Source organism: Aotus nancymaae, unplaced genomic scaffold, assembly GCF_030222135.1.
Source record: "Aotus nancymaae isolate 86718 unplaced genomic scaffold, 86718_ANA_hifiasm-v0.15.2.pri h1tg000006l, whole genome shotgun sequence".
Lineage (NCBI taxonomy): Eukaryota > Metazoa > Chordata > Mammalia > Primates > Aotidae > Aotus > Aotus nancymaae.
Genome location: NW_026988417.1, coordinates 71,339 through 96,759, shown reverse-complemented (window position 1 = coordinate 96,759; position 25,421 = coordinate 71,339). Strand labels below are relative to the sequence as shown.

The 25,421-nt window shown below is 40.3% G+C and overlaps 1 protein-coding gene and 1 pseudogene across 2 annotated transcripts; both read right to left on the bottom strand.

Moving 5' to 3' along the window:
• Positions 1-2,108: 2,108 nt before the first annotated feature.
• Positions 2,109-24,666, bottom strand: LOC105732209 (zinc finger protein 595). Of its 2 annotated transcripts, XM_064365006.1 has the most exons (4): positions 24,524-24,666; positions 21,216-21,342; positions 20,622-20,717; positions 2,109-6,430 (listed from the first exon to the last, which is right to left on the bottom strand). In XM_064365006.1, exons 1-4 carry the CDS (start codon positions 24,524-24,526, stop codon positions 4,713-4,715), a joined length of 1,944 nt encoding a protein of 647 aa, XP_064221076.1. In that variant the 5' UTR covers positions 24,527-24,666; the 3' UTR covers positions 2,109-4,712. The 2 variants fall into 2 exon arrangements, with proteins under 2 accessions (XP_064221076.1, XP_064221071.1); XM_064365001.1 differs by lacking the exons at positions 20,622-20,717; positions 21,216-21,342; positions 24,524-24,666 and adding an exon at positions 12,298-12,523.
• On the bottom strand, positions 12,832-15,004 carry LOC105732208 (serine/threonine-protein phosphatase PP1-gamma catalytic subunit-like; annotated as a pseudogene).
• Positions 24,667-25,421: the final 755 nt, after the last annotated feature.

Genomic DNA, 25,421 nt, shown 5'->3' with positions numbered 1-25,421 from the left:
TTTTATTGCTCTACCAAGTTGACAATGATACATCTAAGAAGATAAACCAGCTGAGGATCAAGTGGTCAGCCAGTCTTCCATAGCTAGAGTTGTGCAGGAGGCCAGAGACAGGCCAAGGAAACACTTCGAACTCTCTCTTGCATCTCAGCACAATCTCTGATGTCAATCCACACACAAACACAGAAACAAATGCATGTTTCTCAGTCAGGAGGTAATACTGCTAAGCTGTCAATACTTCCGAGTATTACACAAATTCAATGTCATCGTATTAAAATTCCAATGTTACTTGTTTTGCAGAGATATTTTATATAATTCTAAAATTCACGTGTAATCTCAAGGGACCATGAATAGCCAACACAGCTTTAGGAAAAAACAAAGAGGTACCATATCTCATGATATCAAAGCAGATTCCAAAGCTACAAAAATAAAACCAATGTGGTGTTGGCATAAAGACAAAGAAATGCATAACCTAACAAAGAACCCAGAAATAAACCTGTGCAAATATTAGCAAACAATCTTTTACTAGGTTACCATGACCAAACAGTGAAGATAAGGTCAGACTCCTCAACAAATGGTGTGAGAAAACTCAAGGGCTAAACGAAAGATAAGGAACTTGGACCATTTGCTTCGATAACATGCAAACAAAATATTTTATATAAACTAAAACTTAATACCTCTGGAACACTTAGAAGAAAATATAGGGAGAAGCCTAACAACATTGGTTTTGGCAGTTTGTTTTGAATATCACATTAAAGGCAGAAGCGACAAGAGAATTAGAAAAGGTACTATATCAAATTTTCAAAACCTGCACATCAGCACATCAAGGGAAACATTAAGTGGAGTACAAATGTCATCCAGCCTTTGACTTCTGAAACACAACAATCACCAAAAGTGAATAACTTAATTTAAAAAAAAATGGACTAAAATCTTCCAAGACATTTCCTAAAAGAAGCTATGCAAAAACAAGAGGAATCTGAAAAAAAATCAAAGTCACTTTTGAGAAGAATGCAAAGCAAAATCTCAATGAGCTCTTACCTCTCACCCATTAGCGTGGCCACTATTCAACAAATAAAAAGTAATCAATGTTGTGAAGTACATAGAGCATTTGGAACCTCCATGCACTGTTGGTGAAAAAGAATAATGCAGCCCTGAAGAGAGTATGATGGAGGTTTTACAAAACTTTAGAAATGAAATGTGGCTCATGCCTGTAATTTCAACACTTTGGGAGGCTAAGGTGGGAGAATTACTTGAGCTCAGAAGTTTGTTTTCAGCTTTGGAAATCTGATGAGACCCTATCTCTACAAAGAATACAAAAATTAGCCAGATGTGGTGGCATGTGCCTGTAGTCCCAGCTACTTAGGTGACTGAGGTGGAAGGATTGTTTGAGCCTGGAATGTTAAGGTTGCAGTGAGCCATTATTATACCACTGCACTTTAGGCTGGGTGACAAAGTGAAACCCAATTAAAAAAGAAAAGAAAGAAGAAATTATATACAATTCAAAGAAAGAAAGAAAGAAATTATTATACAATCCAAAAGAAAGAAGACATTATACAATCCAAGAAAAAAAGATAAAAGAAATTATTATACAATCCAACAATCCCACTTCTGGGAATCTATGTATTTGCAAAGCAGGACCTGGAATAGAATAGAAAATTGCACACATTTTTTTTTTGAGACGGAGTTTCGCTCTTGTTACCCAGGCTGGAGTGCAATGGCGTGATCTCGGCTCACCGCAACCTCCGCCTCCTGGGTTCAGGCAATTCTCCTGCCTCAGCCTCCCGAGTAGCTGGGATTACAGGCACGCGCCACCATGCCCAGCTAATTTTTTGTATTTTTAGTAGAGACGGGGTTTCACCATGTTGACCAGGATGGTCTCGATCTCTTGACCTCGTGATCCACCCGCCTCGGCCTCCCAAAGTGCTGGGATTACAGGCGTGAGCCACCGCACGCAGCCCACACTTTTTTTTTAGACGAAGTTTCGCTCTTGTTGCCCAGGCTGGAGTGCAATAATGTGATCTCAGTTCACCGCAACCTCTGCCTCCCAAGTTCAAGTGATTCTCCTACCTCGGCCTCCTGAGTAGCTGGAATTACAGGCATGTACCACCACGCCCAGTTAATTTTGTATTTTTAATAGAGGTGGGATTTCTCTATGTTGGTGGGCTGGTATTGAACTCCCAACCCCAGGTGATGCACCTGCCTTGGCCTCCCAAACTGCTGGGATTACAGGTATAGGCCAGTGTGCCTGGCCTGCACACGTTTTTAAGAGCACCCCCCCTGCCCGGAAAAAAAAGGTGAAGGCTACTTAAGGTTTCTGATAAATGGTTACCACATGGCATATGCATGCAATGGAATATGGCTGTACCTTCAGAAAGCAAATCATGCACATGCTACAACAAGCATAAAACTTCAAGACATCAATGTTCAGTGAAATATATCAAAAACATAGTGACAAAGAGTATGTAATTCCTTTTATATGAGCTAGCTCAAGTAAAATGATTTTTAAAACAGATTCAGAATTATAAAGTGCTCCTGCACAGATGGAATAAAAAGGTGTGAATGCTGGGAGCAAAGTCATCTGCCCTGGAGCAGGCACCAGGGGACTGCAGGCACAGATTGTAACAATGATAGCAGCAAGGGCCCTGATGAGAGTGGTGGTGACCTGAGGGGTACTTTGGGCATGTACCAGTGTGCCAGAGGCTGGGACCCACACTGGGGCCTGGGGTTGCCCTCCAAAACTCCAGAACCAGCTCCTGGTATTTCACTTTGTGTTCCACGAATGCCCCTGTGGACAATAAATGACTTATCTCAATTTAGCGATCTAAATATTGCATTGACAAGCTATAAATAACCTCAAACACTCGAGTTAAAAACAATTTACCACATTAAAATATTTCAAACTTCTAATCAGAACGCAGAAAGTCCGTATGAAATTACATGGCATAAAGAGAACAGTGAGGAAACTGTAGCCATAAAACAAAAAGGAAGGGCTGTGAGGCATACATAGCTAGGAGAAAACACATCACAAAAAGATAATTAGAAAAGCAGAAATTCTCTTTAAGTTCACAATCAGTCAGTTTTGCAGCCTGGGAACAGATCTCTCCACGTGCAGACTGCCATTTCTTCACCATAGATATTTTCAATCTCTTACTTGGAGCTATGAACTCCAGAAAGAATACTTGTGGCTAATTACGGAGCATCTATTACACACCCAGTACTTTCTTATGTTTAGTATAATTATGTATCAAAACATCCTATGAATTACAAAGTTTTCCCAGTACTTACCTGAACAATTGGCACGATAAACTCATTTATGTCATTTTTAAAAAGTGAAAGGATACACGTTCATATACAATTATTCAAGCAATAAAATGAAATGTTCTAAAACTTAATACAAGAAATGTGAATTTCCATTTAAAAATTTTGTGTGCACTACTAAATTTTATAAAAAAATTATAATTTCTGACCAGCTCACATAATAAATACTTCATGAAGTAAAAACAAAACAAAAAAAATGTAAGAAGCAAATTATAGCTCTAGAATGAGTAACAGACACATAAGTAGAATTTGCTTGAGGGAGTCTCAACAATGATCATTAAATATTACAGTAATTAAGAAAATACAGATTTGATTTCAGAATGCTTTAGGTTTCTAGATTTCTAGTAAATTATTCACCTTACTAAAATAACCTTCTTTGTTCCAGTATTGCTATTTTCTTTGGAAAAAAGATAGAAATTCTCACACAGACACAACTGCTTGCTCCATAATTCTTACATCTAAGTTTTATCTTTAGAGTAATATATTTACATATTTAACTCCATGTAAATTAAGCATCTATTTGTTTGCAAGAAGAGATGCTACATGTTCAAAGAAAAACATGGAACTTTTTTTTTTTGAGATGGAGCCTTGCTCTGTCGCCAGGCTGGAGTGCAGTGGTGTGATCTCAGCTCCCTGCAATCTCTGCCTCCTGCGTTCAAGTAATTCCTCTGCCTCTGCCTCCCGAGTAGCTGGGACTGCACGCCCATGAGCCATGGAACATTTTTTTAAAGCATTCATGACACAGAAATGTGTGAATTACAATTATACTGATATACTATAATCATAAAATAACAAGCAAAAAAAAAAAATTATAAAATTACAAATAAAGTGACTGGGTGCAGTGGCTCATGCCTGTAATCCCAGCATTTTGTTGGCAAAGGTGGGTGGGTAACAAGGTCAGGAGATTGAGACCAGTCTGGCCAGCATGATGAAACCCTATCTTTACTAAAAATGCAAAAAATTAGCTGGGCATGGTGGTGCCTGTCTGTAGTCCCAGCTACTCAGGAGGCTGGGGCAGTAGAATTGCTTGAACCCGGCAGGTGGAGATTGCAAGGAGCCCAGATTGTGCCATCGCACTCCAGTCTGGGTGACAAGAGCGAGACTCCATCTCAAAATAAATAAATTGTATAACTGGATTGTGTGTAATACAAATAAATGCTTGTGATAAATAACTCATTTACTCTGATGTGATAATTACATGTGGTATGTCCTATCAAAACAACCCATATATGCCATAAATATATACACATACTATGTACCTACAAAAATTTTTAAAAATAATTTTAACTAAAATAAAAAAGAATACAAAGTAATCATATGGGAACAATATTCTTGAATTTATTTCTTTAAAGACATTGGAAGAAAAAATTACTTAGCAATGTCATTCAACTGTGTTATCAAATCCGTTCCTTGCCAGTATGAACTCGCTTGTGGACAGTAAGGGTTGAGGGCCGAGTAAAAGCTCTGCCACCTTCTTCACATTTGTAGAATTTCTCTCCAGTATGAATTATCTTATGTTTAGTAAGGGATGAGGACCAATTGAAGGCTTTGCCACATGCTTCACATGTGAAGGGTTTCTCGCCGGTATGAATTCTCTTATGTTTATTAAGTGTTGAGGATAAGTTATAGGCTTTGCCACATTCTTTACATTTGTAGGGTTTCTCTCCAGAATGAATTTTCTTATGTTCATTCAGGGCTGTGGACCGAGTAAAGGCTTTGCCACATTCTTCACACTTGTAAAGTTTTTGTTCAGAATGAATGCTCCTGTGTATAATAAGGCCTGAGGCTTGGTTAAAAGTTTTGCCACATTCTTTACATTTGTAGGGTTTCTCTCCAGTATGAATATTCTTATGTTCATTCAGGCTTGTGGACCATATAAAGGCTTTGCCACATTCTTTACATTTGTAGGGTTTCTCTCCAGTATGAATTTTCTTATGTTCATTCAGAGTTGTGGACCGTGTAAAGGCTTTGCCACATTCCTCACATTTGTAAGGTTTTTGCCCAGAATGAATTCTCTTGTGTAATATAAGCGTGGAGGATTGGTTAAAAGCTTTGCCACATTCTTCACATCTGTAGGGTTTCTCTCCAGTGTGAATTCTCTTATGCTTAGCAAGGTGTGAGGACCTATGAAAGGCTTTGCCACATTCTTCACATGTGTAGGGTTTCTCTCCAGTATGAATTCTCTTATGTTTATTAAGAGATGAGGACCAAGTAAAGGCTTTGCCACATTCTTCACATTTGTAAAGTTTTTGTTCAGAATGAATGCTCCTGTGTATAATAAGGCCTGAGGATTGGTTAAAAGTTTTGCCACATTTTTCACATGTGTAGGGTTTTTCTCCAGTATGAATATTTTTATGTTCATTCAGGCTTCTGGACTGTCTAAAGGCCTTGCCACATTCTTTACATGTGTAGGGTTTCTCTCCAGTATGAATATTCTTATGTTCATTCAGGCTTGTGGACCATCTAAAGGTTTTGCGACATTCTTTACATTTGTAGGGTTTCTCTCCAGTATGAATTTTCTTATGTTCATTCAGCGTTGTGGACCGTGTAAAGGCTTTGCCACATTCTTCACATTTGTAAGGTTTCTCTCCAGTATGAATTTTCTTATGTTCATTCAGCACTGTGGACCGTCTAAAGGCTTTGCCACATTCTTCACATGTGTAGGGTTTCTCTCCAGTATGAACTCTCCTATGTTTAGTAAGGGATGTGGACCTATTAAAGGCTTTGCCACATTTTTCACATTTGCAGGGTTCCTCTCCAGCATGAATTCCTGTACGTTGAGTTAGGTGTGACCTGTAAAATGATCTGCCACATTCTGTACATGTAAAGGGTTTCTCTCCAGTGTGTTTTGTCTGTTTGTTTGAATTTGAAAATTTACTAAAAACTTCAACACATGTATTACACTGGAATATTTTGCTCTGGGAAATTGACAAGCATTGGTAAAGTCCATTATAAACTCCTTTCTGCACCTTACACTCCTTCACACTTTTATAGTCTTTTCTTAATCGTAAATTCTCATGTCCACATTTCTCACATCTTCTCAGTATAAGTTTATGGAATGAATCTTCTATCTCCTGAACTGGTGAAAGGTCTTGGGTGAAAGGAGAACACGTAGCTGAAATAAAAAAAAATAAATTATCCCACTTACTAGATTCATATGAATATACTTTATGAATCTAATATATAAAACGTATACAAACTACATTAGTAAGCTGGCATAACAAAGTATCACAGGTTATAATTTCTTCATAGACATGTAATTGTAACAAAAATATACTGACCAAAATGCCTTGTTGCAAAATTTTTAAATGAGTTAATTGTATGGAATGCCTCGGGTAAGCACAATGCCAAGAACCACATGAACAGCAAGGAAAGTCTGTTACATTTACCCACCACAGCTCTTTCTCCTCCCCAATATAGTACTGTGCCTATAGGAGTAAACTTTCAACTCCTAACTTTTTACTTAGAAGAAAAATACTGACGCAAATATCCTTACTTCTCGTTTGTGGCGGTCTTTACAAAATCTGGTTTCTGTCTCCAGTGAGAGAGACAGCTGAGAGAAATGGTGGTGTACTTTGGAAGAATAGCTTGAGTCTGTTAAGACCAAATGTTTCAGAAGCAGACTGCAGTATTAAATACAGGGAATGGGTAGAATAGTGATTAGAGACTGTTAAGAAGAAACATGATCAAACCCTTTAAACTGAACAATAAACATAAAATTCCAGACAAGACACATCCTTAGAACATGTATGAGAGGCTCCCATTGTCTCCAGCAAAGACAACTGGATTCAGATTATGTCAGGACAAAGCAACACTGTAAATATTGTGACAAACAGCTTTTTGTTAATGTTCAAATAGCAAATATTACAATATATACAAAATATTAGGGCAACATGGCCTAATTAAAAAATTTAAAACTTTTCAGAAAACAACCATAAAAAATGAAGATGTACAAATTTTAAAAATTTAACCTGAATAATGCTCAGTGAGCTAAATGGGAACACATACAAGTAAATATAACAAGAAAAATAAGACTATCAATGAAAACATTAAAAATAAAAAAAACAAACTGTGGAGGTGAAAAATACAAAAATAATGACAGAAATTTTCAAAAGAGAAGGATGTAAAAAGTGAAGAAGTTCAACAAACTTCAACTAGGATACATACACAGATCTATAAAAAGGTACACATATGGCCGGGCACGGTGGTTCAAGCCTGTAATCCCAGCACTCTGGGAGGCCGAGGCGGGTGGATCACGAGGTTAAGAGATCGAGACCATCCTGGTCAACATGGTGAAACCCCGTCTCTACTAATAAAAAAAATTAGCTGGGCACAGTGGCACGTGCCTGTAATCCCAGCTACTCAGGAGGCTGAGGTTGCGGTGAGCCGAGATCACGCCATCGCACTCCAGCCTGGGTAACGAGAGCGAAACTCCGTCTCCAAACAACAACAAAAAGGTACACATATAAGCAAAGTTTTGAAAGTCAAAGAAAGAGAATCTTAGGAGCTACAAGATAAAAGTGATGTGTCATTTATAACTGCGCTCTTAGATAGTCATTGAATTTGTCAACAATTTTTTTTTTTAGACAAGAGGGAATTATGATATAGTTAAAATGCTGAAAGATAGCTTCTAAGTGGGAATAATACAACCAGCCGAACTGTTCTAAAAATGAAGAAAAAGTAGAGCACTTTCAAGAGAACCAAATATTGAAAAAGTATGTTAGCACAATACCTGCGTTACAAAAGAAATGCTGAAGAAAAGTATCTTCCACTGAAAACAGTATGATGCAAGAAAACATAATCATATGAAAATACATAACTTTCTGGTAAAGACATGCACATACACAAACGTAAGGTTCTGTACCATTATCATGATAGTTCAGAAAACATTTTAATTATTCTCTAAAATTTTAAAGAGCATAAAAATGTTCATAAACCACTCACCATGATCTGTTAATAAATACACAACGTAAAAATATAATTAGTAACATTAATAACAAAGTCAAGGGCAGATGTAACGAGGAAGAATTTTCAAATGCAACTGAAGTTTATACTTTGAGAAATTTTATGTATTTTCCAAGATACCACAAAGTAAGTATCTGTATAGATACGTAAAAAAATAAGAAGCAAAAATCTATCAATACAAAAATCAAAAGGACACAAAAGACAGAAAAATAATAAGGGACAAAGATATAATAATCAAGTAAAACAATAACATGAATAAAGCCTATTTCAGCAAATTATTTAAATATTTATGAAGTAAACTTTCCATTCGAAATATGTGCACCAAATAATTTAAGAAATCAAAAAGCAAGATACAACTTGCTTTCCTGTAAGAGTCACTTGAGATCTAATGATTAAAGGAGACTGAAAAAGGCAAGATGAAAGAAGAAAAACTTGAGGCAAATAACAAAATAGAAGAGGGTCAAAATCATATTACTCAAAGTACATCTTAAGTCAAAAACTGTCCTATTTCATAAAATATATTTTAACTAAAGGCTCATAAGTAACAAAGAAGAACATTAAACTATTATAAAAATGTTGACTTGGAACCCCTGAAAAATGTTTGTATACCCTATATTAGTGTGTGTGTGTGTGTCTTACATTAGGGTTCCAAATATACAAAGCAAATACTGACAGAAGTAAAGCAAGACATAGAGAGCAATATAATTATAGTAAGATATTTTAATACCTCAATTTATATAATGAATAATCAAAAAAGACAGAATATTCATAAGGGAATAGAAGACTGGAAGCAGTATAAAACAATTACACCAAACAGAATTGTAGAGAACACTCTTCAACAACAGCAGAATACATATCCTTCTGAATATGAATAGCTCATACAATATTCTCCTTGAATCTGTTAGGCCACAAAAAAGTCTATTTTTCTTTCCTTCCCCCCCACAAAAAAGTCTTAACAAATTTTTTAAAATCGAAAATTTACAAATTACGTTTAATGATCAAACTGGAATGAGAATAGAAATTAATTAAAAAGAGAAAACTTGGGCCAGGCATGCTGGCTCATGCCTGTAATCCCAGCACTTTGGGAGGCTGAGGCAGGCAGATCATCTGAGGTCGGGAGTTTGAGACCAGACTGATCAATATGGAGAAGCCCTGTCTCTAGTAAACATACAAAACTAGCTGGGTGTGGTGGTACATGCCTGTAATCCCAGGTACCGGGGAGGCTGAGGCAGGAGCATTGCTTGAATCCAGGAGGCGGAAGTTGCAGTGAGCTTAGATTGCACCACTGCATGCCAGTTTGGGCAACAAGAGCAAAACTCTGTCTCAAACAAACAAACAAACAAACAACCAAAAAAAAAAGAAAGAAAAAGAAAAAGAAAAGAAAACTGGCCAGGTGCAGTGGCTCATGCCTGTAATCCCAGCACTTTGGGAGGCTGAGGCAGGCAGATCATCTGAGGTTGGGAGTTTAAGACCAGCCTGACCAACATGGAGAAACCCTGTCTCTATTAAAAATACAAAATTAGCTGGGCATGGTGGCGCCTGCCTATAATACCAGTTCCTAGGGAGGCTGAGGCAGGAGAATCATTTGTCATATACAGCTTCGGGAGGTGGAGACTGTGGTTAGCTGAGATCCCGCCATTGCACTCCAGCTTGGCCAACAAGAGCAGAACTCTGTCTTAACAAAGAAAACTAAAAAATTGACATATTTATAGAAACTAAACACCATACTCCTCAGCATGCTCTTATTCAAAGTTTCAAATAATTAATATTATGAAGATATCTAGACTGTTAGATGTAATCTGCACATTAAATGCAATCTGTCAAGTTTTTAATTAAATTTTTAAAGAAATAGAAATAGCAACCCCCAAGTTATACAAAATTTCAAAGGACAGTGAAGCATTTAACAATCTTTAAAAAGAGAAACAATGTTGGCAGCACCATAGCTCATATCAAAACACATATAAAGCTAAAGAATTAAAAAAAAATTGGTATGGGTATACAGCTGAACAGCTAGATCAATATAAAATCCAGCAAAAATATACACTCTCGTACATATGGTCACATGAAGAGTAATTTGTACACTCATAATTATTGTAGCATTGTTACTGAAAGCAAATAAATGAAAGCCATGCAAATTTCTCTCACTACATAAACTGATAGATATTGAAATAATAAAAGATTACTCCAGTGTGTAAAAAGCAAAAAATATTGTAACATGTATAATAAGGATAAATCTTGATGACACTGTGCAACATGAAGCCAACCAGGAAGAGAGAGAAACTATATGAATCAACTCACATGAGATATCTAAAGCAGTTTGACTCTAAAATAGAAAACAGAGTTGTTTTTGTAAAGGGCCAAAAAACAGAAAAGGTAGTTGTTTGTGTATCGGGTGTTAGCTTTGCAAGATAAACATATTTTAGATACAGTGAATAACATCAATATATGATTAAGCTGAATATTTAAAATTATTTAAGATTATAAAGTTTATGTGTTTTGATGACAATTAAAATATCTAAGGCTGGGTGCGGTGGCTCATGCCTGTAATCCTAGCACTTTGGGAGGCCAAGGTGGGCGGATCACGAGGTCAAAGAGATTGAGACCATCTAGGCCAACATGATGAAACCCTATCTCTGCTAAAAATATAAAAATTAGCCGGTGTGGTGACACACAGCTGTAGTCCCAGTTACTCAGGAGGCTGAGGCAGAAGAATCGCTTGAACCCGGGAGGCGGAGGCTGCAGTGAGCTGAGATTGCGTCACTGCGCGCCAGCCTGGCGAGAGAGCAAGACTCCATCAAAAAAAAAAAAAAAAAAAAAAAAAGAATAGCTAAAACAGACACAGTGGGAAGATGGTTAAAACCATAGATTTATAAATAAATGGAGGAAAAAGTTAGAAGAATTTCAATGATGACTCACCTAGGCAGTGCAAAGTCACCTTTGTATTAAAAAAAACCAAGTATACAACTCATAAACAATAAGGAACAATATGCATGCAGATAAACAGAGACTCTTACATTGGAAATGGACATATCACTGATCCATATTTGACTTGTGCTTCCACACAGCGTACACAGTGAAATATTGTCATACACAATTTTAATATAAAATGAAAACATCCTTATCTTGTTCCAGATCTCAGATAAAAAGTTTTCTGCTATTGCAGCCATAAAAAGGATTGAGTTTATGTCTTTTGCAAGGACATGGATGAAGCCAGAAACCATTATTCTCAGCAAACTAACATAGGAACAGAAAACCAAACACCACATGTTCTCACTCATAAGTGGGAGTTGAACAATGAGAACACATGGACACAGGGAGGGGAACATCACACACCAGGGCCTACTGGGGGCATGGGGGGCAAGAGGAGGGAGAGCATTATGACAAATACCTAATGCGTGCAGGGCTTAAAACCTAGACAATGAGTTGACAGGTGCAGCAAACCACTATAGCACATGTATACTTATGTAACAAACCTGTACATTCTGCACATGTACCCTAGAACTTAAAGTAAAATAAAAAAATTAAAAAATAAAGTTTTCTGCTCTTTCCTGTCCAGTATGATATCAGCCATCAATCTGTCATATACGGCCTGCCTTTATTGTGTTGAGGTATATACCATCTATACCTAATTTGTTGAGTTCTTAAAATCAGAAAGACATGTTCAATTTTGCCCAATGCTGCTTCTGCATCCACAATAAAAAATAAAGATGTCTAGCAGCAAACTTAAGTGGCCATACTACTCAAGGTGATCTACAGATTCAATGCAATCTCTATCAAAATACCAAAGAAATGACTGTTTTCAAAGAAATGAAAAAAACTAGCTTAAAATGTCTAAAGAACAACCAAACACCCCCAGATAGCCAAAGTAATCATGAGCAAAACAAACAAAGCTGGAGGCACTGCACTACCTGACTCCAAAATATACTATAAAGTTATAATAAGCAAAACAGCATAACATTGGCATAAAAATAGAGATATATCAAAGTATCCAGTGAGCCCAGCAATAAATTCACGAACCTAGAGCCAAGTGATTTTTAACAAAGATGTCCACAGAACACATATCTGGAAAAATAAAAACAAAAACAACAAGAGTCTTTTCAATAGATGGTACTAGAAACATTAGTTATCCACACGATAATTAAAAAAAACAAAACTAACCTAGGCCCCCTACCTCTTATGATATAGAAACTCAATCACAAATAAAGATTTAAATGAGAAATTCAAATCTATAAAGCTATATTTTTTTTTTGAGACGGAGTTTCGCTCGTTACCCAGGCTGGAGTGCAATGGCGCGATCTCGGCTCACTGCAACCTCCGTCTCCCGGGTTCAAGCAATTCTCCTGCCTCAGCCTCCCGAGTAGCTGGAACCACAGGCGTGCGCCACCATGCCCAGCTAATTTTTGTATTTTTATTAGAGACGGGGTTTCACCATGTTGACCAGGATGGTCTCGATCTCTTGACCTCGTGATCCACCTGTCTCGGCCTCCCAAAGTGCTGGGATTATAGGCGTGAGCCACCGCGCCCGGCCAAGGATAAATCTTAAAGCCATTATTTATTTATTTTTAACAAGTTCATCATTTAGTAAGTCTGAATTCATTTTCACCACATGGTACTGTACACGGTCATCTGTTGAAACATTTCTTTTTTAACAGATCTTGGTTTAAAAAAGTCATAGATAGATACTGTGAGTTCTGTATAAACTGGTTAGATCCTTTGTTTCAACTCATAAGCCTCAACTTCACCGCAGAATAAAGAATGTAGGCCAAAGAAAGAATAATCGGTCACTCGTATAGAACAGTATTGTTTCTATAATTTGAAGCTTTCTGAATGGACGGGTTCAGGCGTGATGTAACTGTAAAAAGATTACTTAATGAATAGACTACATGGAAATTATACAAAATGTTATTACTTTTAGTCATTAGTAGCTTAAACAGCACTGTATCACTAATTGCTATTCAAAATCAAAAACATGTTTTTGAATCCCCAAGAAGGTAGCATGTGTACCCAACCATACCACCTTGTACTTAGGAGTGTGTCAATACATAATTCAACAGAAACTTTGGCTTTAGGAAAGAGTCACAAATATTTAAAAGAATGGCTTTAATCATCATTTTAAGTATATGGTAGGGGAAAAGTGTGCTTTAATTAAATATACATCATACCAGTGATGCTGGCAAGGTTGAAAGTTACTCCTAATGTTGATAGCTATAAAAACTAGTTTGTACATAACAAGACAATGAGAGGAAAAAGGAGTCCTTTTGAAACAAAATTCTCAAATAAAAAATGTTCACAGTGGTTCGTATCAACAGTATGCATTTTATGACAAGAACAAGTACAGATTCAGAGCACCCTAGGGCTCTCTTTATGTCCTAAATAAAATGAGCATTTACATGATTATAGGTTGTACTGAATTAAAAAAAGATCATTTGTACACTTACCCCTTAGAAAGGATAAACTGTCCTGGGGTGTACAGCTTTAACACCATCATTAAAATTGTTTGCAAAAGGAATAGAGAATTAAAATACAAAACACTTTTTGGAGTGAAGTCTTTCATTTGCTGTTATAACCAGCAAATGCCATTCACTAAATCAAAAATGGAAGGAAGGGCCCCCATAAACACAGATCTGAGCAAGCTGACCAGTACACATCACAGTCTTAAAAATGAAGGTTATATACTCTATGTTACAAGTCCCAACTAGGCAGTGTCAAAATGACGTCTATTTCTTGGCTTGTTTTGTGATCATACCCCTTGGAGGTGTTACAGGTCTCGTGGCATTTGGCTTCTTTTTCTCTGCAGGCTTTAAAATCTGAAAAGAACACATTAGTGTTTCGTCCACACTCATCATGGCATCTGCACTGTCAAACTCTCCACAATAATTGGGTGCAGAAAACAAAGTGACCAATTGCCTCTTTGCAAAAAATTCATATCCATCTTCAACCACTGGATGGGCTCTACATATAAGATCCAAATCATGCTTATGGAGAAATTTTGCAACTACTTCTGCACCAAATGTGAAAGACACTCCTCTGTCATTTTCACCCCAGCCTAAGACATCTTTATCGGGGTCAGATCACAAAAGATCACAAAGAAGACCTGGATGTGGTACATCAGTTGGTCACATAATTTGCCGAATCTGCTCCATAGATTGAAGATCTGGTGATAAACCTCCATGACAGCAGAAAATCTTCTCATCCACAATGGCTGGTATCGGTAAACAGTTAAAACAGTCTGTGAAAGTTTTCCATAGTTTAATGTTGTATCTTCTTTTACATTCATCATAAAATCCACAAATTCTGTTGATGCTGGCACATTCATGGTTCCCTCTGAGAAGAAAAAAATTCTCAGGATATTTGATTTTGTAGGCCAGTAAGAGGCAGATTGTCTCCAGTAACTGCTTTCCCCTGTCCACATAGTCCCCAAGAAACAGGTAGTTGCTTTCTGGCAGGAAACCACTGTACTCAAAAATGTCGCAGCAAATCATAGCATTGCCCATGGATGTCACCACATATTGTGAGTGGTGCTTCAAGTTCTAGTAGGATAGGCTGACTGAGAAAGATCTCATGAGACTTTAGCACAGTCCTCTGATTTCATTCTCCTGAAGCTGGACATTCTTACCAGGCTTGGACCCTCTCACTTGCGGCAGCCGTTGGATGATGCTGTCGATGTTGAGTTTATCTAAATTCGCCATCGCCCTCCCACCACCGACCCTCCCTCAGTGGTGACACCGCCGGCTCGCACCCAGGACTCACATCTCCTTTCCCACGCCACGAGCAGAGGCGGTGGTGGCAGCAGCCGCGGCAGGTCCCCCCACCCAACCGCCCCACTCCCTGCTTCCTCCTTTTCTCCCCACTGGAAACACGACAAAGCCATTATTGTAAGCGAACTAAGACACTAAAAGTGACAGTGTATGATTCCATTTATATAAGATGTTTTAAGTAGTAAACCTGTAGAAAACAGAAGTAGAAAGGTGCTTGCCTATGGTTAGGGTTGTGAAACCTCAGTGAGGCCAAAGATCAAAAGGGTTATTGGGGAAAGCAGGCCCTCACCCAGGTGTCCAACTCAAGAGCCCATAGACAAGGCTACGGACAAGGAAATGGTGCACCAGGCTTGGTCTTACTGAGGATTCTGAAGCAGTTCTGCAACCTCTGTCTAACTCCTCTCAGCTATAATCTAAAAGTGGTCCTTTCTATCAAGAGACCTGCAGGAGAACACACCCAGCCATGACCCTGGAGGCAGGTCTGCATATCTTGGCCTCAGCTGTGGTCCCTGAAGCAGCCCTGTGACTCAGTTCTAGCCCTCACAGCCACAGTCAATGGCCAGCTGTACACACTCAGGGACCCACAGAGAGACCTGTGAAAACTGTTCCCAGGTAGTCAGTAGAAGCCAATCCCATTCATACACATGGTATTTTGCCTATCATGTGCAGACAAACTTCAAAACTCGACCCTACTGCCTGCCATGTAGATTAATGTCCTCAATGATATTTAATCTTTCCAGGGCCCAGAAAGAATCCGTAACTGTCCAAATCTCTGGTGTGGGAAACCCCCATTCTGGGCACCGAGGAAGGAGAGTTAAGCAGATCCCCGGCACAATTAGTGTCTGAAGAATATCTTACTGCTCATTTATTTCCCTTTATATATAATCTCTTCATAGATAATCATATCTCAGTTTATAGCTAGAGGAATGTCTAGAGCAGACACATTGCAGAGCATGAACTAGGGAAAAACAGCCACACCAGGACAAGAATCAATGACCCAGGTGGTAGTGTCCTGCCTGAAAGGGCATGCGCTACATGGCAGGGCAGCCCAGGCGTCAGCGTTCAGTATTGTAAAGATACCTGCTGTATGACAGGCTTGGAGCAAGAGACACTCCTCCTGAAAGGGAGCGGTAGTAACTTGTGTCCAGTCTTGTGGAAAGCTGGCCTCAGGCTGGCAATCCCATGTAGGTCTGAGGGCTTAAAACCCCTCCTGCATAATTGCACCTAAGTGGCTGTACACCCTGTCAGCTCTCTTGCCACTGTGCTGACTCAAAGCATTCTCCTATAGAAATCCTTAGTAGCAGCCTGCAGGTGGCTGTAGATCCTGTCAGCTCTGTTGCTACTGTGCTGACTCAGAGCATCCTCCTACAGAAATTCTTAGAAGTAGCCTGCCCTTAGATAAGAGATTTTGCACACTGCACCCTCTGTACTGTGCACTGCCCACCTCCTTAGGGGTGGACCCATTGCTGCACTCTGACCACCTCCTTATCTCGGTGACCTAATTGGGGTGGACCCTTTGCTTATCGCACACATGACTACATTGACCCTAACACTATCCTTAAGACAACGTCACTCACTACCCTTCCCCCTGACTTGTACCTAATAAATACAGATGCGCCTGGACGCTTGGGGCCTCGCCTGTCTCCGCTTGTAGGTAGTGTTGGCCGTCCCCACCGAGCCCAGCTGCTCCTATCCAGTCCTTCGGTGTCCTGTCTCCTTATTTCTCGGATCCAGTACCTCAGCACAGCGATAGGAGACACCCCACAACTCTAGTAGGGCTGGACCCTACATCTGGTAACACAACCATCAAAGGCAGACCCCACAGCAGAACCAGTAGCACCCTTGTGACCCAGCTATGACCCTTCTCAGCAACCCCAGAGGTAATCTCATCAGCCTGGGGACCCAACAAAAGGAAATCTTTACGGCTGGGCACGGTGGCTTGCACCTACAATCCCAGCACTATGGGAGGATCACAAGGTCAGGAGTTTGAGACCTGCCTGATCAACATGGTGAAACCCCGTCTCTACTAAAGATACAAAAATTAGCTGGGCATGGTGGCGCACGCCTGTAATCCCAGCTACTCGGGAGGCTGAGGCAGGAGAATCGCTAGAATCCGGGAGGTAGAGGTTGCAGTGAGCCAAGATTGTGTCACTGCACTCCAGCCTGGGCGATAGTGACTGTGTCTCAAAACAAAACAAAAGGAGATCCTTACCTGCCAAAAGTAGTTTATAGAAACTGTAAGAGTTGTTAGATCCTTCAAATGTACAAACATGGGGCTGTTTCAGGGACCACAACTGAGGCCAAGATCTGCAAGCATCCCTCCAGGGCCACAGCTTCTATCTTAACATATTACTGAAAGTTTGTATCAGAACAATTAGGCAAGGAAAATAACAAAGCTCTCCAGCTTAGAATAAAAGTAAAAATGTTAGTTTGTAGATAATAGGATCATGGATATAAATAAAACCCTAGAGTAAAACAACAAAAACTGAACTAATAAATGCATTCATTAAGGTATCAGGATAAATAATCGACATACAAATACTTATGGGATTTTTTGTTTGAAACAGGGTCTCACTCTGCTGCCCAGGCTCATCTCAAACTCCTGTGTTCAGGTGATTGACCTTCCTTGGCCTCTAGCCTCTGAAAGTGCAGGGATTACAGAAATGAGGCACTGCACTTAACTGTACATACAAATATTTGTTGTATTTCCAGACAGTAACAACAAAGTTCCTTAAAAAAAGAGAGAAAGTTTCCAACTGCAATAGTATAAAAATAATAAACTTAATAAAAATAAATATAAAGGGGCCGAGCATGATGGCTCATGCCTGCAATCCCAGCACACTGGGATGCCGAGGTGGGCGGATTACTTGAGGCCAGGAGTTCCAAACCAGCCTGGCCAATATGGCAAAATCCCATCTCCACTAAAAATACAAAAAGTTAGCCGGGCATGGTGGCGCAGGCCTGTAATCCCAGCTACTCAGGAGGCTGAGGCAGGAGAATCGCTTGAATCTGGGAGGCGGAGGTTGCAGTGAGTTGAGATTGCACCACTGCACTCCAGCCTGGGTGACAGAGCGAGACTCTGTCTCAAAAAATTTAAATACATGAATAAAATAAATAAATGTAAAGGATGAGATAAAAATGTATACACTAAATACAGTAAGATATGGATGACAGAAATTGAAGTAGATACAAATAAATGAAAACACATTCCATCAGGGTAACTAATACTGTCAAGGAATATTATCCAAAGTGATCTATAGATTCAATGTGATCCCTATCAAAACTTTTGTGGCATTTTTCAGTAATAGAAAACACATTGGTAAAATTTAAGTGTAATCTTAAAGAACTTAAAATAACCTTCTCTTTTTGAGAAAGAACAAAGCTGGGGGCATCTACTTTCTAATTTCAAACTTTATTTAAAGTTTATAGTAATCAAGAATATGGTATGTGCATAAAAACAGATATAAAAACCAATGGAACAGAGATACATATATATTTCCTACAACAGTAAACCTTAAGTGTTCTTACTACAAAAAAAAAAAAAAAAGGTTATCTATGTGAGGTAATAGATGTGTTCATCAACTTGACAATATTGTTTCAAAATGTATATGCATATTAAATCATTACACTGTATAAATTAAATATACAGCTTTATAATTTTTATTAATCAGAAAAATCCGTATCACACAAACACACATGTATGGTAAGTCCTTACTTAATATTCAAAATAGGTTCTTGAAAACTGCATCTTTAAATGAAACAATGTAGCTATATGCCATTCAAACATAACTTGTTTTTATCAATTAAACTCTGGTAAAATTAGTTTTCTTAAACAATATGTTGTTTTACATACATTTTCCAAGAACCTATCAACAATGTTAAGTGAGAATTTCCTATACACATATGACTCATATACATGTGCGTATGTGTGACACATATTTCTACATATAGATTATAGCTCAATGACAGAATCCTAGTAGGCTTCCTGCTAAATAAGACAAAATTATAAGATAACAGTTATTAAGAAATAAGGTAACAAGAGTTTAATATACATTTAGGAATGTTTTAAGCTGGTTAAAGACACACTGCATTTAAGAAATCTAGACAGTGGGCTGGACACAGTGGCTCATGCCTGTAATCCTAGCACTTTGGGAGGCTGAGGCGGGCAGACCACAAAACCAGCCTGGCCAACACGATGAAACCCTATCTCTACTAAACATACAAAAAAATTAGCTGGGTGTGGTGGTGGGTTCCTGTAATCCCAGGTACTCGGGAGGCTGAAGCAGGAGAAGACAGAGGATGCAGCAAGCTGAGGTCACACCACTGCACTCCAGCCTGGGCAACAGAGTGAGGCTCCATCCTCCTGCCCCCACCCCCAAAAAGAAAGAAATCTAGAAGACGAGTACTTTAAACCAATAGTATCCAATCCTTTGAGTGAGAGAACATTTTTGCTTATCCGTGGTGATGGATATCACAAAAATTATTCACAAATCTATTTCTTTCTTCCTAGCTCATCAGCTGTAATTATTGTTTGTGTATTTAATAATTTTAAGTGTGGGGCCAGGCGTGGTGGCTCACGCCTGTAATCCCAGCACTTTGGGAGGCCGAGGCGGGTGGATCATGAGGTCAAGAGATTGAGACCATCCTGGTCCATATGGTGAAACCCCGTCTCTACTAAAAATACAAAAAATCAGCTGGACACAGTGGCACATGCCTGTAATCCCAGCTACTCAGGAGGCTGAGGGAGGAGAATGGCCTGAACCCAGGAGGCGGAGGTTGCGGTCAGCCGAGATCGCGCCACTGCACTCCAGCCTGGGTAACAAGAGTGAAACTCCGTCTCAAAATAATAATAATAATAATAATTTTAAGTGTGGTCCAAGATAAATCTTCTTCCAATGTGGTGCAGGGAAGCCGAAGTTTGGAAACTTGTACTTTAAACTGTATTATAATTTGAAATTCTGAATATATAGAGTTTAAATTACAAATCTCAGTTTGTTCTAAATGACATTTTGAAGTAAAATAACATATTTTTTCATATTTGGAAAAATGCTGATTTTTGTGATAAAATTGCTGCATATGAATTTTTGTAGAATTATATTTGTGACTTCTACAGGATTAAAAATCACTAAGCAGAAAAGATGCAACACCTGACCTTGGTATTCCTGGGATTTCTAAACCAAATCCCATTATGTCTACTACTCACCTTACACATTTTAGGCATGATGCAAAAACAGTAGTTCAAAAAAAATCTTAACATAGAGCTCCTTATTAATACAAATATTCTATTGTCTCTAAAAAGTAATGCAACAGCAGTCTGATTATGCAGCCCCTTAATAAGAAAGTGGACATTGGCTCTCCCTGTAAACTTGAAGGGAGATCACTGAAGAAAAAAAGAAAATACTTACAAGATTTAAGAGCATGTGACAGAAGATAACTCTACTTGTGAATAAAAGAAAAAATGCAGCCTTTTCAGAAATTATTTTCATTGGCGCAGAGCTTCCCAAACTACATTTTAAGGCCTCGCTTCCTTATTGACCTTTGGTCCCCTTGCCTGTGTCCTCTCCTTCATTCACTCTCACTTACCTGGGGGTTTGGCTGCTGTCTCATGTATCTTCACATTGTAGGGCTCTTTTCTTTGCTCCAGATAGGTGACCAGGTCTGGATTAGAGATCACAACACCTGATTTAAAAAAAAAAAATTCACATGACTATTGCTGGAGGATATTCCACTTACCAACCTATTACTATGTTAAGTAGAACAGAGAAATTATAGAAGATTCTAGAAAATCCAAAAATTGTTTCCTGACAGAATCTTTAGAATATTTAAATATTTTAAACCTGTAGGTTATAAGTTCCACTACCCAGTACTACTGAGTCAAAAATAAGTGGGGCAAATTGGATTTTAAGATGTAAAAAACAGTATTTTACATCATTTAATTTCTAGAATTACTACTGTCCTGTAGTGAAGGACACAAATAAACTCAAGAAAACAGAAGGTTTATATAATGATGAAACATCCTAAATATTTTTTTTACACCAGCAAACTACCAATTTTTTCTTGTAGAAAGGAACTGAAATTAAATTCATGCCAAGCAGAAGCTTCCAAGAGACATTCTACAAAGAAATAAAATGAAACTTTGAGGAATTATTAGGAATTGTGTATTAAAGTTATCCTCACCCAGGGAGACCAGGTTTCTGTAGTTCTCCAACATCACATCTCTATATAAATTCTGCTGGGCAGGATCCAGACATTTCCACTCTTCTGAGGAGAATTCTACGGCCACATCCCTGAATGTTAAGAGTTCCTGAAAACATATATTTATCAAGTGACAGAGTTCTTAATTTGACTACAAGTGAAAGAAGAGAGCTAGTTCTGACTTATGGGACTGACAGGAATTATCTGATAAAATAACTTTTAACACAATAATGTTCTCTAAAGTATTCTATAACTCTGAGGAAAAACGAGAGCATGCCAGCAATTTTTGTTGCTGCAATGGAAATATGGGCTATACTGACCTGTCCCTACCAAAACCAAGCAGAGCAGTCCCTGTGACCTCCTGGAACAAAGGGTGGATTCATGTCTCATTAAAGTATCTGGAAGCCCTCATACTTGACCAGGCCCTTGCTGTAATATCACACGAAAAACTTAATTTGGATGTGATATCTCCTGTCCCCGATCAACTAATCTGAGGTAGGGGAAGGACAAAAGTACTCTACTCCAGAAACACAGGAAGGCATAGTTGGGATTATAGACTTGGATATTTAGTGGTCTTGACTTCCCACTGCTAAGGTGCTTGTTTACACTTAACAGATTCTGCCACAGGACTGTGTTCACACCAGAAGCCTCTTACACAGCTGCAGCAGATCTGGAAAACCCAAAGGGCTCCACTCTGAAAGTGCGGCTTAGGATATCTACGTTGATCTCTCACGACACAGAAAATGTTTTCTGTGACATTTCTGTATATCTTCAACCCAAAGTCTGGCCCCGTCTTGTGAATCTTAGGCAGAGGCCAGCTTTTATGTGTAGATTCTAGGTGAGATCAATGTGTGCTGCAATCCTGGAATATAAAGTTGCCCTGAATATACACTCTAATTAGAAGCAGTTACAAGCATATTTTTAGAGAGTATACTGATAGAAAGCTGGTTGAGCGCAGTGGCTTATGCCTGTATCCCAGCACTTCGGGAGGCCAAGGTAGGCAGATCACCTGAGGTCGGGAGTTCGAGCCCAGCCTAACCAACATGAAGAAACTCTGTCTCCACTAAAAAGACAAAATTAGCTGGGCATGGTGGTGCATGCCAGTAACCCCAGCTACTCATGAGCCTGAGGCAGAAGAATCACTTGAACCCGGGAGGAGAGTGCACAACTGTTGGTTGTGATTGAAATCTTGAGAAAGAACGTTTTCTCAATGGCACTTTGTGTGTAACATCTGGTAATTCCGGTTAGTGTGTGGAAAATACAACTAAAAGCAAAATCATCTGCACTTCTAAAAAAAGTCTCCACAATAACAGAACTGCAAGAAAATGTTCTGTCGTATAATTAAACGAAAATGTGATGTGCGTCATAAGCAATCTATTAAGAAACTGCAAACACAGAAAGTCACCATAATAAGTTCTCAAGTAGAAGCCTTGAAAGCACCATTTGTCATACACAGTTTATTATAATTTCGCCTTGTAATTTGGGAAGTCATCTGGGTTTTCTAATTTTTTTCTAATATTCAAAGACAGGATATAGATTTGCAATGTGGAGCTAGGTATCTGCTGAAGGCAGCCTCCTAGTCTCCTACAGAAACTGTGAAATAGAGTGTATATTCTTGCTATTTACATTTCAAACAATAGTTCCTAGGTCCCAGATAAAGACAATTTTGAGTCAAAGAAGACAAATGACTTATTTACCGGATTAAAATGATTCAAAAATATTTCAGAGAAGCAGAGAAAATATTTAAATACAAAAGTTCTCAAACTAAATGCTTTAAGAAAAAGGAGAAGAGCAAAAATTTCTCCCTCATTCTAAAGAGAAAGCATTAAACCTCTTCTAATTTGTGCTTGCTCCTACAATAGCCAGGCCTAAAGGCATGGTCTTGAACTCACTAACATCTGAATTCTCATAGGCACCTAAAGGATGGACATGGGAACACAGTGTGCACAGAAAAGAGAATTTGTGGGAAGGAAAAAGCAGAAGAAAGGAGCTACCAAGAGTCATGGGTGGGAGCAGGGCAGGACTAACTAAAGCACTGGTGTGTGCTACAGGTACAGGCCCAGGCAGGGCTACGCTCTGATTCCTGTGTCCTAAAGGCAGAAGACATTAGGATCAGGTGGTCCAGAAGCCTGAGTTGCTGAAGAAAACAGATTCCTGCTACATATCCAGTGTCTGGAGTTGCGATGAGCCAGGAGTCTTCTGGGCACTGCGTGTGTTTTTGGCAGAAGGCAGGAGCAAATCTGCCATGTGCACAATTCTTGAGGGTAGAACCCTGTCCTGGGAAGGGTGTGGCCGTGCAAATTCCCAGCGGGCGCGCTCAGGAGTGGGTTAGCATTGGGTGGGGACTGGCAGCAGGGTGCAGGGAAGGGATGATTCTCAGAACTCCTTTCCTCTAAGTTCCCAGTCCCCTCTCTCCCCGGGAGGAGATCTGGAGGAACAGGACAGTGCCCAGTGGGACAGTTTATGGGCAGAAACCAGCCGAGGCTCCCTCCAGCCCAGACACAGCCGTGTCTTTCCTCTGAGAGAAAACGTTCGGAGTTTGCTCAACACCAGTCAATGCTCCACCCCAACGGGACGTCCAGCAACTCACTAACGACACCACCGAGTCGGCGCCGACCCCACGAGCTCAGCGCTCTTCCCGCAGCCGCCCCCGCAGACGCCGCTCCCCGCCTCTGGACACGCGTCTCCATGTCTGAACGCCCGCTACAGACCAAGGGCGCCCACGCCCTCCTCGGGGTCAGTCCTGCGGCAGAACTACTCGGAGCTCAGCCAAGCGCCGGGCGCGCCCACGCCGGTGTGTTCGAAGACGCCCCTCAGGAGCAGCCGCGCGGAGGAGACGCGCAGGGCGGCGGGGGCGGCGGGAACGTCGGGGCGGGCGCTTCGCTTCCCCACGCGCCTCACAAAAGCCTTTCCTTCAAGACCCGCCGGCAGCCCCCGAACCACGAGCCACGGCCGGGGCCGCCCCGTTCACGAGTCCCCGTTTGCTCACAGGAACGCCACGTTTCCGGGGAGCCTCCATCTGACTCCGAACAGGGTCAAGTCGGGACGGCGTCTTCCCGCTCAGCTGCTCCTCACCTCACGGCCCGGGGAAGCTGCGGGGCCGCGGGCTGGGCCAGAGCCGCCGTGCGGGACCGACGGGAGCCCGGGTCCCTCGCCGGAGGGCACTGAGGACCGACGGCTGAGCGGCGGCAGCGGGGACTCGGCTCGCAGACGCGGTCCCGCCGCCGCCATTTCCCGCCGGTTCCGATGAGGCCTCCCCCGCGTCGGGACGCCCCGCCCCGCACACTCACCATTTCTGGGCTTCGGCGTGTCGCGGAGTCTCAGCTACGAATCATCCGATACCCGCAGGACACAGAGCGACGGAGGCCGAGGCTGTGGCGGAATCACCCGGGCCTCCCTGAGGAGGTGGAAACAGGGCGGTGAGGCCCTAACCCGCGCCCTGGCAGGAGCCAGAGGAAAAGGCGTTGCCAGGTTTCGGAAGCCGCCCCCTTCTCTTTGGCTGCTCGCCTGATTGGTCAGTTGTCACTCCAGCACTCTGATTGGATAGGACTCCAATCCCCGCCCTCAGGCCTTGAGTGACAGAAGTTGCAGCCATACACTCCACTGAATGAGGCACGAGTGTCAGGCTCGGGCCTCCAGGCACTTTCAGGCAGGGCTCTCTCTCCGTGCTTGGACTGATGCAGCCCAGGGGTCATTTTTAACCTTGTGGTGTGTAAGGGCCACTTATAAAGTACACGCAAGCGTGCACACAGACGTATACTTACACAGGCACGCGCGCGCATACACAGACATGCACGCACACACACGGAAGCACAGGCACACACTTTTTCACAAATGGAAATAATATAATGACAATTATTTTAATATTTTAGATTTCATAACCCCTCTGGCCGCTTGTCTTTTGAGTAGGACACCTGAGATTTGAAGAGGGAAGCAATCCTCTAAAAAATAAAATGTTAACTATTTGTGAATTTTCCATTTTTATTATCCACGTCAAAAATAATTTTAAAAAATGAAATTGTAATAATTTTTAAACCATTGTATCTAAAAAATTGTTTTAATATGTGATCAATATATAATTAGTAACAAAGTATTTTTTGACCTAAATCTCTTCTAAACTCACTGTGTATTTTATGTTTGCAGCACATTTTACTTAAAACCAGCCACATTTCAGGTACCCAGTAGCTG

What these genes read in the sequence shown, in the direction of transcription:
- LOC105732209 (XM_064365006.1), bottom strand. An exon ending in CAGAAACCTGGTCTCCCTGG is followed by an intron (nt 20,718 to 21,215) that starts GTGAGGATAACT and finishes TTTTTAAATCAG; the next exon opens with GTGTTGTGATCTCTAATCCA. An exon ending in GACAGCAGCCAAACCCCCAG is followed by an intron (nt 6,431 to 20,621) that starts GTAAGTGAGAGT and finishes TTTTTATTTCAG; the next exon opens with CTACGTGTTCTCCTTTCACC.